At 66.7% G+C, this 14,191-nt stretch overlaps 2 protein-coding genes across 3 annotated transcripts in view; both read right to left on the reverse strand.

The window, feature by feature from the left end:
- Positions 1–1,349, reverse strand: part of SPEG (striated muscle enriched protein kinase) — a 39,720-nt gene extending 38,371 nt beyond the window's left edge. For both annotated transcript variants that reach the window (XM_075756874.1, XM_075756875.1), the window contains exon 1: positions 520–1,349. In XM_075756874.1, the coding sequence (XP_075612989.1) occupies positions 520–928 (409 nt within the window). In that variant the 5' untranslated portion in view covers positions 929–1,349. The remainder of the gene's footprint in view (positions 1–519) is intronic.
- Positions 1,350–3,448: 2,099 nt separating this feature from the next.
- On the reverse strand, positions 3,449–9,193 carry DES (desmin). Its single transcript, XM_075756880.1, has 9 exons — positions 8,551–9,193; positions 6,779–6,839; positions 6,493–6,588; positions 6,242–6,403; positions 6,027–6,152; positions 5,093–5,313; positions 4,904–4,953; positions 4,572–4,654; positions 3,449–4,438 (listed from the first exon to the last, which is right to left on the reverse strand). The coding sequence occupies exons 1-9, from the start codon at positions 9,102–9,104 to the stop codon at positions 4,397–4,399; spliced, it is 1,395 nt and encodes a 464-aa protein (XP_075612995.1). The 5' UTR covers positions 9,105–9,193; the 3' UTR covers positions 3,449–4,396.
- Positions 9,194–14,191: the final 4,998 nt, after the last annotated feature.

Genomic DNA, 14,191 nt, shown 5'->3' on the forward strand with positions numbered 1-14,191 from the left:
CTCCCCCGGCCCCACAGAGGGTCCCAGTGCTCCCAGTGCAGCCCCAGTGCCTGGTACAGCTGTGATGGTGATGCCACAGGCAGCTCTGCCCGCGGGCAGCTGGTGCACGGGGGTGACTCGCGCAGGGGCGCCGCGGGGTGCCAGGGACCCTGCTAGCGGCTGCAGAGGGTGGCACCACCGGTGCCGTGCACCCGAGTCGTCTCTCTCTCTCTCTCTCCTCCTGCCCCGATCAGGCCTGGCATCACATGCTCCCAACACGTCCGTGCCCGGCCCTGGCACCCTGCCCGGCCTGGCAGCAGGTACCGCAGCCACATGCTCGCTCCAGCCCAGAGAGCTGCCCCGGTGCTGCCGGTACCCGGGCACCCCAGCCTGCAGCAGGGTGGGCACAGTGAAGCTCAACCCTGGCTAACCCCAGGCATGCACGGCAGCATGATCCTGCAAAGCACAGCTGTCACCCTCAGCAAACCCGTGCCCACAGCTGTGCCAGCACGGTGGTGCGAGCAGCCATGCCGCCCTTACCTTCCATGTCAATGATGGCCAGCACGGCGCTGGTCATGGCCTCTCCCCGCTCATTCTCGGCAATGCAGGTGTATACACCGGCATCTTCTTTTTTGCTGTCCCGGATCCATAGGGTGCCGTACTCCTCCTCGCGTGGGGCCAGCAGTTCCTCATTTCGGTACCAGCGGAGGCTGGGCTGGGGGTTGCCCACCGCCACCACCCGCAGCCGGATGTCGCAGCCGGTGCCGATCGCTGCATTCTTCAGCTTCCGTGCAAAAAATGGTGCCGCCAGGCGAGCTGGGCCCTCCTCAGGTGCCCCTGGCTCTGCCGTGACCTTGGCACGCTTTGGGGGAATGCCGGGGCTCGGCGGGGCCGCCCGGGGCTCCCCACCGGCCCTAGTCGTGCTGTCGCGTCCCTGCGCTCTGTGCATGGTCTGCAGCTCTCCTGCCCACTCCCGCGACCCCCACTGCCCTGAGCCGGCAGCGCCGTGCCCGTCTTCTTCCCCTGCCTGCAGCCCGGGGGTGCTGGGTGCCTGCCAGGGGTGCCGAGGCAGAGGCAGCCCCCCGGTTCAGGTGCTGTCTGGTTCGGTGCCTCCCCCCCGCCGGCCGCAGCCCCGAAGGTCGCAGGGCCGTGGGCAAGCGAGGGGCTATTTTTAGGCAGGGGCTCAGGTTGCTGCTCTCCAAGCCACCACTCACCGAGCGCCCGGTGCAGTGTGGCATCCACAGCCCATGCTCCGCTGCGACCCCGAGCCTGCCCAGCGCCTCGGCACCTGCTCCTCCGCCGGCCTGGGTGTGAGTCCCACGGTTGCCGGCCGCTCGCTGAGCCGTCCTGGCGCTGGGGCCGTGGCGTCCCCCCCCTCGCCCGTCCCGTCCCGCACGGCCTCCGGCGAGCTGCGCTCCCTCTGCCCCCTCTCCCGAAGTGGCAGCTGCCTCTGATATGTCACATTCCTTGGCCGGGCTCCCCCTCTCAGCACCCGCCACCCCGGCCCTGCAGCCCAGCTCCGCTTGCAAAGATAGAAAGGGGCCAGCGCCTTTCCATATTAGCAGTGAGGCTCGGAGGGATCCAGCCTTCCTCCCCCCCCCTTCCCCTTCTCTGGCGGTGTCACCGAATCGGGACAGAGAGACCCTGGTGGCATGTGGAGGGAAAGGACACCCTCATGCTTCCTGCAACGCGAGACCTTGGGCAGGACCCAGCCGCGTGGGGCCCCTTTGCCCCATCCCCAGCAGGCAGCTGAGAGGGGGAATCCCTACATCCCTGCTCGCCCCAAATCCACACTGCCGAGAGGCTGCAAACACAACAAAACCCCATTTCTCTCACCAAGCCCCTGCCTTGCTGCCCTGGGCAGTGTCAGTCCCAGCCAGCCCCCCATTCAAGCCTTGCTCAGAGAAGGAGCACCCCGCTGTTCAAGCTTGGGGTGCCCCATGAGAGCTTCCACATGCTGCGCTCCAGGCAGCAAGTGACCAGGGACTGCCTGTGCCGCACGCTGCCTTGCCACCCCCGGGCAAGGCAGGGCTTCCCCGGCTCCTGGCGCAATGGCATACATCTCGGCACCCGGCCCCGGCCGCCCTCGCGGGGGGCTATAAATCTGGGTGAGCAGGATACGAGCGACACGGCATGCTGCTTCCCTGCTGCGGACCAGTCCCACTGGCTTTGCCACAGCCCGTTGCCACCAGTCCAAGAGCGCCAGCATCAGTGGAGCATCACCGGCAAGGAGAAGATCCCAGGATCCCCCCCCCCGGCTTGGGTGGCTGCGGCACGCTGGAGCGGGATGCCCTGCTAGACCCATGGCCCGGCTGCAGAGCAGCTGAGTAAGCCCCAGGGTCTCTGGGGGCTGGAGGAGAAGCCTGCGAGAGGCTTGGGGGGCTCTTCTCTGCCTGTGCTGCCCTGTGGGCAAAGGGCTGCTCTGTTCCCTGCCTGTCCCCCCCAGCCCCAGGGGAGCCCCAACCTGGGCTGGGCAGGGAGGGAGGTGTCATCCCCCCTCCCTCCAGGCAGCCCTGGGGACTGTCCTCGATGTCACAGGGCCACCTGCTGGAGACAGCCCTTGAGATCAGACATCCCCCCCCCAGCCCTTGCCGGCCACACAGCCAAAACTGGGGTTCACCATGCTGGCCTCTCCAGCAGAGACCCACCAGCCCCATCCCCACTGCTGGCAGCAGCACCTGCCTTGTCCCTAAAACACCATCACCTCCCCAGCCCACTGCCCTCCCACGACTCTGCTGCCTGGCAGGGGGGGCAGACCCTCCTACACCTCCTGGGGCAGAGCGACCCTGAATCTCTCTCTGTGGGATGCTTGACCCCGGGTTCCCCTGCTGCATCCCCCATCGCTGGGATGAAGGAGCTGAAGCCAAGACACCCACAGCCTGACTCTGGGGAGGGGGGCACATGTGTTGGAGGGGTGAGGGCATAGGGCAGGTTGAGCCATGGGGTGGTGGGGCTGATGCCCATGGGGTGCCGGGGAGGAGGTAGATTTGGGATGAAGGGGGCTCTGCTTGCAGGTTGGTAGCAATGGGGGGGGCTAGGAGAGGTCCTGGGCAGGTGTGGGTCTGGGCAGGTCTGGCCCGGGTGAGGGCAGAAAGGGGGCAGCTGTGGGGCTGAGAGCCACAGGGCCATGGTGTGAGGCCCTAAGTGTATGGAGGGGACAGGGGACGGTCACACAGAGCCGCTCCAAACCTGCTCAAGCCTCATCTGCCACTGGCCCCAGACTCAGCAGGGCTCCCCCATCCAGTGCAACTGGGAAACACATCACCACAGACAGCAAAATGCTCTGGGGCACCTTCAGTGTGAGAGACACAAGTTTTGGGGGGACCAGCAGCCTAGGGAAGAGACATCTTGGGGGCATGCTGGCCACCCCATCCAGCCCAGCCCTGGGGGCCCGTATGATTCCCCCCCAGGTGTTGCCTCCCACCACCCCATCCCATCTCTGCCCCAGAGATGCACTGGGAGGAAGGGGTGATGCTCCACTGTTTATTTCAGCCGCCTGAAGAGACACGTAGACGCGGTGGGGTGGGGGTGCAGTGGGGTGAGGGGTGGGGGCGCCTGCCCTGGCCCCCAGGCCTCTCTCCGGCTCCTCTCCTTCTCTCCCCCCTCTCTCCCACTCACTCACTCCTCCTCTCTCCTGTGTCCACCTACCGGTACCCTCTCAGCTCATAAGCCTGGCCCCGCGCAGCCTCCTGCTGCTGGGGGTCCCCGCGATGGGGGGGGGGGGGGGCGGGCGCTGCCCTCCTCTGCCCCACAGGGCTGCCTCTCGGGCCGGAGGGAGCGCAGGGTCCCCAGCCCCCCAGGGCCGGGGTCGGGGGGGGACACGCAGGTTGGGAGCACCCTGGCTCCGAGCCGGGTGGAGAACGGGGGGATCGGCCCGGACCCCGCTTCTCCCCATCCCTGGCATCGCCACCACGCACCCGGAGAAGTGCCAGCTCCGGGGAGGCCGGCGGTGCCGGCGGGGGCGGGGGCGGGTCCCCGCTCCAGCGGGACGAACCCCGAGCCCGTGCCCAGCGCGGGGAGGGGGCTGCGGGGGGATCCAGAACCCGCTGCTGGGACCGTCCGGCTCTCCAGGGAGCTGTGCCAGGCCACCACCTGCTCCCCCCAGCCCCTCCTGCCTGTCCCCTTCCTCCCTCCCTCCCTCCCTCCTTCCTGCCGCCCCCCCGCCCCCGGCCCCGGCCCGGGCCTGATCCTGACGCTGGCGTTGCTGCTGCGAAGCTGCGAAAGCAGAGCGAGCCTTTCGAAGCCGAAGGAGAGAGCCCGGGGGGTGCGGGGGGCCCGGAGGCGGCTGCGCGGGGGAGACCCCTCGGGCAGTGCCGGGGGAGCGCCGGGGGGGCGAGGTGGGGGGGCAGGAGGGGGGCTTGGCGGCGGGACGGAGTCAGGGACAGAAGGTGCCGTTGGGCAGCCGGGGCGGGCTCCTCTACAGCACTTCATGCTGCTGCTGGGTCGCCTCGCTCACCACCTGCCGGGAGAGAGGCACCGTGAGACGCCGTGCCGGGACCGGAGCCCCCACCGCGGGGACAGGCACCGTGCTCGGCCTCCCCCCCCCAACCCCCCCGGCACCCCACCACCCCCCGGTGTCTCCTTGCGCTCACCTCCCCGTCGCGGGTTTCGATGGTTTTGATCATCACGGTCTTTTTGGTGTGCACCTCGGAGCCGCGCTGCTCTGGGCTGGTCTCTGCGGGTGGGAGGACACAGGGTGTGGGACCGCGGGAACGTGTAGATGGGGCTGGGGCCACGGAGGGGCTTCAGGAGCCCTGGCTTAACCCCCCCCTCAGGTCATGGCAGCACCCAACCGAGTGCACCCACACCCGTGGCTACCCAACCTGCCAGCCTAGCTGCAGCCCCACAGGAGGGAGATTTGCCCCCACACTGGGGACCCTCGGGGACTCGTCACAGATCCCCCTCCTCACAGGGTGATGCTCACCTCGGAAATTGAGTGCAGAGGCGAAGGTCTGGTGCATGGGGATGCTGATCCTGTAGGGACACAGAGGGCAGAGCTCAGCGCCAGCCAGCCCCAGCCCTCGGGCAGCTGCTCACAGGGTGGGAGCCCCAAAAAACAGCTGATCCTGCTGGTCCCCCCACCTTGTCCTGCCCCCCCCCCCCCCCCCCTCACCGGTTCTCCTCGCCCTCCAGCAGCTTGCGGTATGTAGCGATCTCCACGTCCAGGGCCATCTTGACGTTGAGCAGGTCCTGGTACTCACGCAGGTGCCGGGCCATCTCGTCCTTCAGGTGCCGGATCTCCTCCTCCAGACGGGCAATGGTGTCCTGGTACCCACCTGCCTCCCCCGCGAAGCGCTCCTCCATCTCCCGCATCTGGCGCATCAGCGAGTCGTTCTGGGGGGACAGGGGAGCTCAGCAAACGGGGGACCCGGAGGGATCAGGGGTCACCTGGAGTGGGAGCTCGGGATGCTGGGGAGTCCTAGGGGAGAGCCAGGGACCTGAGGAGAGCTGCGGTCAGCCCTGGGCTGGGTCCAGCTGATGTGGGACTGTGATAGGTGCCTGGCACTCTCCATCTACCCAGTGCTGGGCAGAAGGGTCTGGCAAGGGGCAAGCTGGGCAGGTGCTGGGCAACCCCAGCACCCTCTGCCCGGGTGCCCAGGCTGCCCAGCAAAGCCATCCTACGCCGGCAGGAGGGCACGGAGAGGTGCAGGAGCACTAGATGGCTGCCCCGGGGTGGCACTGCCATGCTGGTGGCTGCTGGCTGGCTCATGTGACCGTGACCGTGCCAAAGCAGGACTGTTGTGCCCTGATTGTTTGCAACCACCTTCCCAGCCTGCAACCAGACACCCCGAGCCCTGCGCCCGCCTGCCTGGAGCCTCCCATGCTGGAGCACCTTTTGCAATCTGCGCTTTGACCCCAGGGCCCTGCCAAAACCTCACGGAGGCCCAGACTGCCACCGGGGGAGGCGCAGCCCAAATTAGGGGTATGAGTCCCCCCATGGCAGCAACTCCGAGAGCTGGGAAGAGCCCCACATCCCAGAGAGGTCCTAGAGCAGCAGGTCCCTGCAGGAAAATCTGGGGGCCACCCCAATACTGCCCGCAGCTCACCGTGCCCTTGAGGGCATCGATCTCGCAGGTGTAGGACTGGATCTGGTGCCGGTACTCCAGCATCTCCTGTTTTGCCTGCCGTAGCGCATCGTTGTTCTTGTTGGCCGCCTGTGTCAGGTCAGACACCTGGGGAGAGAGCAGGGTCAGCGGGAATGGCCACCGGGATGGGTGACCTACCACGCCAGGGCCAGCCTGGAGCCCGCCACCTCCTGCACCTTGGACTTGTACCACTCCTCAGCCTCGGCGATGTTCTTGGCAGCGATGCTCTCGTACTGGGCACGGATGTCCCGCAGTGCAGCCGTCAGGTCGGGCTTGGAGATGTCCATCTCCACCTGGATGTGCTGCTCCTGCAGCTGAGCCTGCAGCTCCCGGATTTCCTGGGGGGGGCAAGGTGACACCTCAGGGCACCCACTCCATCCCCTGGCCCCATGGGTGCCCATGGGAAAGGGGACCACTCCTGACCTACCTCTTCGTGCACCTTCTTGAGGAAGGCGATCTCCTCCTGCAGGGATTCGATGCGTCTTTCCAGGTCGATGCGTGCCAGCGTGGCTGCGTCCACGTCCTGGGGGAACACGGAGAGGAAGGGTTAGCAGGATGGGTGCAGAGGGAGCGTGGAGACCATGCACAGGGGGCTGGAAGGTGCAAAGCTGCACCCAGGGTCATGCTCTGGTGCTGGGACTGGGCTGCTGGGGGGAGATGGGAGTGGGAGGGGGAGGCGAGCTCCCATGCCACATGAAGGGGACAGTACTCACGGCTCTGAAAGCAGCCAGGTTGTTCTCAGCCTCCTCCTTCAGCTGGATCTCCTCTTGCAGCCTGGGGACAGAGAGGGGAGGTCAGGGGGACCCGGAGGAAGCCCTGTCCCCAGGTGGCAATGTCCCCCTGAGCTGTCCCTGAGCCCAGCGTGGCCCAGTGGGAAGACGGTGGATTGTCCTGCATTCCCGGCGGGCGGCGGGAGGGCTGGCGGGGGGCCAGAGGCTCTTCCTCCCATTCCCTATTATAGTCAATGCCGGAGAGAGCACAAAGGCATGAGGTCAGCTCGGTGCCACGCGCGCTGCCCCGGCCCTTATAGGGGAGAGTGGCCGGCAGCCGGGGGGACGGGGTGCAGGATCTGGCGCGGGGTGCCCAAGGGATGGCCACCGGCTGAGCCGTCCCAGGGAGAGCAGGAGGACAGGCGGGTCTCAGCGATGCTGTGGGACGGGGGTATGGAGTGGGGACTGCTGGGGTGTGAGCCCAAGGTCAGGGCTGGGGAGCCGGGGTGTGCCGGGGAGGGGGCAGTGCCATAGGCTGCCGGTCAGGGGGAAGGCAGCAGGGAGGAGATGGAGGTGCCCGGGTGGTGCTGGCAAATGGGGTGGCAGGAACCTGACACCTGTTTGTTCCTGGCCCTGCTCCTCCCCTGACATTCAGAGCTCCTCCATGCGCCACCCCCAGCCTCCCAGCATCGGGGGGTCTGCCCCACCAGCACCCCAGCGCTGGCCGTCTGGAGCGGAGGCTGTGGCTGTGAGGGGGAGGCAGCAGGCTGTGTCACCCCTAGGAGATGGGGACTCGGCTTCCCTGGGGCACAGAGGCCAGGAGGGAAGGCACAAACCAGCATCAGAACAAGCAGGTCCCACAGAGCATCCACCTCTGCTGCCAGGTGCCCCCGCACTGGTCGATCCCTGGGGTGTCACTCAGCCCAGCCACCCCTGTGGCTATTCCCCCCGTGGCTACAGCCCCGTCCCCAGCACCACCCAGGCCCATGGCATCCTTGGGGGGTCCCCGCTGCTTCCAGGGCACTGTGAACACCCACGACAGGCCTGGAGCATCCCTGGCCTGCAGAAGTGCGTCCGCTTCCTCCCCTCCCTCCTTCGCCTCCGGAGCTGGCGGAGCACCCCCCCCCCCAGGTCATCCTCAACCCCCGCTTCCGCCTGCCTGGCTGGCTCTGTCTGTCTGTTCATCCAGCAGGGCTCAGTGCACCCATGGGCTGGCCAGCCCTCCCTGGTCTGAGTGGGGATGGGGGCACTCTGATCCCCCAGCTTTGGAGGTCCCATGGCATCACAGCCCGGCCTCAGCACCACTGCAAGGGAGGGTGCAGAGGACACCCCTGCTGCCGGAGCCGTCCTGCCTGCTGGGTGCTGCCTGGGTGCCTGGAGAGGACTGGCAGCAACCATCCAGAGTGCCCTGCTGCAATGCCCAGGCTGTGGGCACCTCCTTTGCCCTGCCCCACGCTTCTGGGCCAGCTCCCCCATGCCTGCCCCACGCCGTGGGACAGGGAGCACCCAGCACTGGTGTAGTGGGTCATGGGTGCCCTTCTCCCTCCCAAAACTCACAGCCCACATGCCAGGTCCTGGCACCCTGCAAAGTGCCCCACAGGTAGGTGCAGCCAGCGAGAGGCATGGCCGGGGTGAAGGGAACAGAGGAGCGACAGGCTCTGGGCATGGGGCACAAGGACAGCAGTGAGTACCTGAGGGGCTGCCAGGGTGAGCTCTGCCACCGCCGATCCCTAGGGATGGACGCCCACAAAGACACGCCAGGGCCCCCCTCTCACCTCTGCTTGAGCTTCTGCAGGTCATCGAGCAGGTTGTCACGCTCAACCTCGACGCGGGCCCGCTGGCTGGTGAGCAGGTCCACCTGGCGCCGGAGCTCCCGCAGCTCCTCCTCGTACATCTCGGCCACGCGGGTGGGCTCCTTGCCCCGCAGGCGGTTCACCTCGGCCACCATGAGGGCATTCTGCTGCTCCAAGAAACGCACCTTCTCAATGTAGTTGGCGAAGCGGTCATTGAGCTCCTGCAGTTCCACCTTCTCGTTGGTGCGGGTCTGGAGGAACTCCTGGTTCATGGCATCGGCCAGGCTGAAGTCCAGCAGCTCGCCGGCACCTTGGTAGGCACTTTGGTAGGAGCGCAGGGGCGTCACGCGGGTGGTGCGGAAGCTGGACAGGCTGGGGACGGCCGAGGTGCGGGACACCTGGTAGACACGGGAGGTGACGGAGCTGCCGCTGCTGCCCTTGCCCCCAAAAGAGGCGCGGGAGAAGACCGGGGAGCCACCGCCGAAGGTGCGGCGGTAGGAAGAGACCCGCTGGCTGGAGGAGTAGGACTGGCTCATGGTGGCGGCGTGGGGCAGCGAGGCCGGAGCAGGGAGCAGGCAGCGGGACTGGCGAGCGGCCGGCAGCTCAGCGAGGCGTTGGGAGGGGACCCGCGGCGCCGCTATTTGTATCCTGCTGACATCACCCGCCCCTCCTGCTGCCGGGCAGCTGGGGGATGCTGCTGCGGGGGGGTGGATGGCTGCCAGCCCCCGCCCACCGCCCCTCACCTGCCCACACCACCGGGCTGCGCACCCCTGGGTGGACACGACGATGCTCGTAGACCCCTGGGCACGCCCAGACCCCACCAGTGTATCAGCCTCCCCTCTGTCCCCCACTGCGCTGCCCTGTCCCTGGGGGTACGGGGGGTGAGCCCCCCAGCACTGCCCAGACCCCCACTGCGGCACAGAGCCATCCACGGTGGGGCCTGGACAGATGGATGGGCTGGGCTGGGGGGCAAAGAAGGGGAATCAGCCCTGAAATGCTATCGCTTGCCCCAGCTTGAGCCAGACCCCATGCCCTGGTGGCCCCATTCCCCAAATTGGCCTTGAGCACCCCAGAATGCCCCTGACAGTGCCCTGACCCACCCCACAGCAAAAGCACCAGGCTCAGCTCTCCATGTGGGGCCAGACTCCAGCCACCCCCCCCGAGAGAGAGGGCAAGGGAGGGCCTTGGGGAGGGGGTCATGTGGGGGGACCCCTGCCCTGAGCATGCTTGTGCTGACCCACCACCCAAACCCCACCTTTCTGATACGGGGGGCTGAGCACTGGTCCAGGGCTGGGCGCTTTCAGGGTGCTGCTGAGTGACCCCGAGCAGGTGCTGGGTCCAAGCTGCCCCAATGATGTCACCCCCCTCCCTGGGTTCTCACTCTGGTACATTCCCGAAGCAGCAAGCACCCAACCAAAATAGCCTCCCGAGCTCATACCCGTGGGACATACGTGGTATTTATAGCCAGGGGAGGTACCCTGTTAACCCTTCTTGCGCCAGGTGTATGGAGAGCATGGCTGGATGGGGACCCTGCCTGGAGCAGCCCCAGCCCCTCCCTGGTCTCTGTCACCCGGAGAGCAGGACAAGGTCCCCAGGTCATCCCAGGGTGTTGCAAGCTCTGCCCTGTCTCCTCAGCCTCTCCCTTGGCCTGGCAGTGCTTTGGGGAACAGAAAGCCCAGCCCAGCTCCCCAAATCTTCCCAGAATGGGGAATAACCCGGTTCACCCCACTGCAGCTTCCCACCTCCTGGACAGGTGGTGGGTCAGGGCAGGGACTCCTGGGGCCATGCACAAACCCATGCCAGTTAAAAAGGACATTCTCACTGAGGGGGGCTGTGCCTGGGCAGCACCCCCTCCTCCCCAGGCCCCCCCCAGAACACCTGGTGACCCCCAACCTTGCCCAAGCTGGGGTGTTTTGGCTGACATCAGCTGGCACGGCCCCAGCGCCTCTGTCCCCAGAGGCCCTGGCAGAGGGGACTGCTGTGCCACCGGCCACCGGGTGACTCAGCAGCAGGAGCAGCGCTCAGCCCTGCCCAGCCTCGCATCTCCCGGCCCCCCGTCCCGGCTGCAACGCAGATGCCAAGCAGTGCCAGCGCTCGCCCGTGGCGGCATCGGCATGGCAAAGGCTTGGGCTTGGTCTCAGCAGCATCCTCAACTGCTCTGGCTCCAGCAGGCACTCCCGTCTGCTCCCTGCCAGCCCTCTGCCACCTGGGGGGCCAGCAAAGGTCTGGGCCCTGCATCCAGGCTGCCCCCCCCCCCGAGCCTTCCATCCTCTGATCCCCTCCTGACTGCCTAGATGCAGCGTAATGCGGCGGCTTCCCGGAGGGTGCGCGCTGCCTGGCGGAGACTGCCTTTAAAAGGGAAGGTATTTCCAAATGTAGTTGTTTCATCCCAGCGCAGGGGGGAGGATGGAGGGAAGGGGGGGTTTGGGGGGTGGGGGAAAGAAGATGGAAAAACAGACAGCATCCTTCCTCCTCCTGGCCCTGCTCCGAGCGTGCCCTGCACATCCCTGAGCCACGCACGCCCTGCCTGCCCCATGCCGCCTTGAGTGCCAGCAGGGTGGCATGCCAGCCCTTGGCTGGGGTGCAGGGGGGCAGGTGGGTGCCCACACCAGCACGGGGGACCCCAGGGGTCTGGGCCAGGACTGTGCTAGCTGTAGTGTTCAGCCTGTCCCTTCCCATGACCCCACTGCAGAGCCCTCCCCAGGCCCGGAGAGCCCTTGTCCCCATCCCCATCCCATAGAACAGGGGTCTTGCAGGGTTGGGGTGCCCCGGGGAGGGGAAATGCATTCTTGGGCGCTGCAAGTGGCTCAGAGCAGTTAACCAGGAGCATCCTCCTGACCCCGCTCTAGGACAAACTGTTTGAAGTGGCCTTTCCTCGGCTGCCATGACAGCCTTCCGGAATGACTCCGTGCAGGCAGGGGCCCCACGGCTGGCAGAGGGCAGACAGACGCCTCGGACTTTCCACAGCCTCTTAGGAAAGCCCCTGTTCGCACACGGGACCCGGCAGCACGGGAAGCAGGGGGCGAGGAGCAGGATCTGGGGACCCTGCCAAAGTCCCTTCCCAAGGACATGGCCCCAAGCACTCCGTGCCAGCTGAATCCTTAGGAACTTGGAAAACCATAGAGCACTGGTGCAGGGGTGCAGTGCGGGGAGGCAACAGAAGGGATGCTGCCTCCTGTCCTGTAAAGCGCTGTTCAGCCTCCCCGCAGCTCCATTCCAGGCCGGGCTGACCCAGACCGCCAGAGCCTGGGAAGCAGCCCCCAAGCCTCCGCGCTGGCCTGGACCCAGCTCCCGCCAGGCCCTCGGAGAAGGCTGCTGCCAGGAAGGCGTCGGGAGCTGGAATGTCAAACAACTCCCTCTGGTCATGACATCCCTGTGAGTGAAGCCAGCTGCATCCCGCAGCTGCCCCTCCTCCCTGGCCCTCCCTCCCCGCTGCTCCCCCAGGATTTAAGCCGCCTGGGGAGCCGGGTACAGCCTCCCCGGGCTGTGGGCATCTCAGGGCTTGGAGCTGGGGAGGATGCGGGGATGGGGTTCCGGCCTCTCCTCGGCCCCATACCCTGCCAACCGGGGCCCCCGCACCCTCCTCATGCCTGGCCCTGGCTCAGGGGTGAGCAGAGGGATGGGAATGAAGCAGCGAGGGCATCCATCCCCCTCCCTCCTGGCCCCTGGCTGTCTCCCTCCGTCCCGCTCCTTTTACAGCCATGAGCCTCCCAGGCGCCTTTACCCTAAGAGGGAAGGACCGTGCGGCCCATTCCCCGGCGCTGACGGACCCAGAGCGCGTGCTATTGTCTAAATAGGAGATGGTTCTCCTTCCCTGCCTGGACCACAGTCCACCCTGGCCCATCGGGGTCCCAGGAGGTGGTGGGTGCCCTGTAGGCTGCAGCCCCCCACCTGCTGCTCACCCCAGCTGCCCCCATACCTTCACCCCCCGCCAGGGCTTGGGGCCAGCAGAGTGGGCGCACAGCCCATCTGGCTGCCCATGGTCCCCACCCCTGTGTCCCCAGGTGATGGGAATGCTGGGGACGATGGCCTGTCTCCGAGTGGCACAGGGATACTGGGAGCATGTGGCTTGCCCTGCAGCATGCGTGGATGCTGGGGGTGTCCAGCTATCCCCTGCAACCTGTATGGATGCTGGGGGGTGTTTGCTTGCCCCTCTGGGTCTATGTAGGTCCTTGGGGTGAGTTGTTGCCTCCGTGGTCCACGAGGATGCTGGGGGTGACCTGTTGCCCCCAGTGCCATGTAGACGCTGGAGACCAGCTACCTCCATGTCTCTGCAGATGCTTGAGGCATATGCCTGCTCCCATCACTCATCTCCAGCTAGCCCTGCGATCTGTGGGGATGCTGGGAGTGTTCACCCATCCCACAGCCCATGAGCCGGTTGTGGATGTCCACTTGCCCTCATGATCCACGGGTACATTCACCTGCCCTGTGGCCATGGGGATGCTGGAGGTGCCCAGCTGCCCCCACAATCCAGTGTGGGTGTAGGGATTACTGGCTGCCCTTGTGGTCCATGAGGATGCTGGGGTGTCTGTCTGCCCTCCTGCAGGCCTCAATAGCATCACCCATGCCAGTGAGATGAGGTAGCAGTTACCCTCTGCGTCATTGGCGGCTTATGTAAGGCATGGTGGCCATTCGCTCAGCCTCCAGCAATGCCCAGGCAGTGATTTCACTTTCCCATGCTCAGACACGTGGGTCGGAATGGGGGGGACTGCCTCGATGGGTGCCATCCCTGCGCTCATCCTGCAAGGGCGGGCAGGGAGGGGATACAGGCAGCCTGGCAGGCTTCGAGAGAAGGGGGCGGCACCTCCTTGGACCTCCAGCTGTGTTTACAGGCTCTGTCCTGGGCCATGTCTCTGTTAACCGCTTCCAGTGGGGCTCAGCTCCAGCTGCCCATCCCTAGAACCACCCACCGTCCCAGGGAACGCTCCCGGAGTGAAGCCTGCACGGCACTCCACCCTGGGCTGCCGGGTGATGTGGAAAGGGGCACGGTGCCCGGTTCCCACCGGTCCTGCCCCGGCAAGGCGCCCCATGGCACAGGCGTGAGTTCAGCAGTGGGGTGTAAGCACCACAAGGAGGAGCTGGCGGGGGGGGGGGGGGGTAGTGGAGTTGCCTGGGGCTCCCTGCTGCAGCAGGGGGTCCATGGGGCAGAGAGGGATGGGGACAGGAGCAGTGCCTTCCCAGGAGCACGGTGACGGGGTGGGGGGCGGCCGTGGCAGGTGCTGTGCAGCCCCCGGCATCCAGCCAGGGGTGAGTCAGAGCCCACCCGGAAATAGCCAGCGGGAGCTTTTTCTGGAAGCCCCGCTGCTCCGGGAATAGCTGCGGCATGCCAAGGCACTGCCCTTTGCTCGCGCCTGCAGGGCTGGGCAAGGGCCACACCCGGCCCTGCCACTCACCCCCAGCTCCTGCTCCGGCCACCCCAGATCCGGGCACCCCCCTCTCCTGCACCCACACCCCCTGGGACCCATCTGCCCCAGGCACCCGCATCCTCTAGGCACCCATGCACTCCGGGCAGCCACCGGCTGGGGGGAGGGCCATGGGATCCAGGCACCCGTGCTGCAAGTGTCCCCAGATGTCCCCCAGGCATGTCCTGGGGACCACCCGGCAGCACCCAGTCCTGGGCTGG

Source organism: Balearica regulorum, chromosome 6, assembly GCF_011004875.1.
Source record: "Balearica regulorum gibbericeps isolate bBalReg1 chromosome 6, bBalReg1.pri, whole genome shotgun sequence".
NCBI lineage: Eukaryota > Metazoa > Chordata > Aves > Gruiformes > Gruidae > Balearica > Balearica regulorum.

What these genes read in the sequence shown, in the direction of transcription:
- DES (XM_075756880.1), bottom strand. Translation starts at nt 9,104, where the DNA reads ATGAGCCAGTCCTACTCCTCCAGCCAGCGGGTCTCTTCCTACCGCCGC. An exon ending in ACCTGGCTGCTTTCAGAGCC is followed by an intron (nt 6,589 to 6,778) that starts GTGAGTACTGTC and finishes GTGTTCCCCCAG; the next exon opens with GACGTGGACGCAGCCACGCT. An exon ending in CTGGAGGGCGAGGAGAACCG is followed by an intron (nt 4,954 to 5,092) that starts GTGAGGGGGGGG and finishes GTGTCCCTACAG; the next exon opens with GATCAGCATCCCCATGCACC.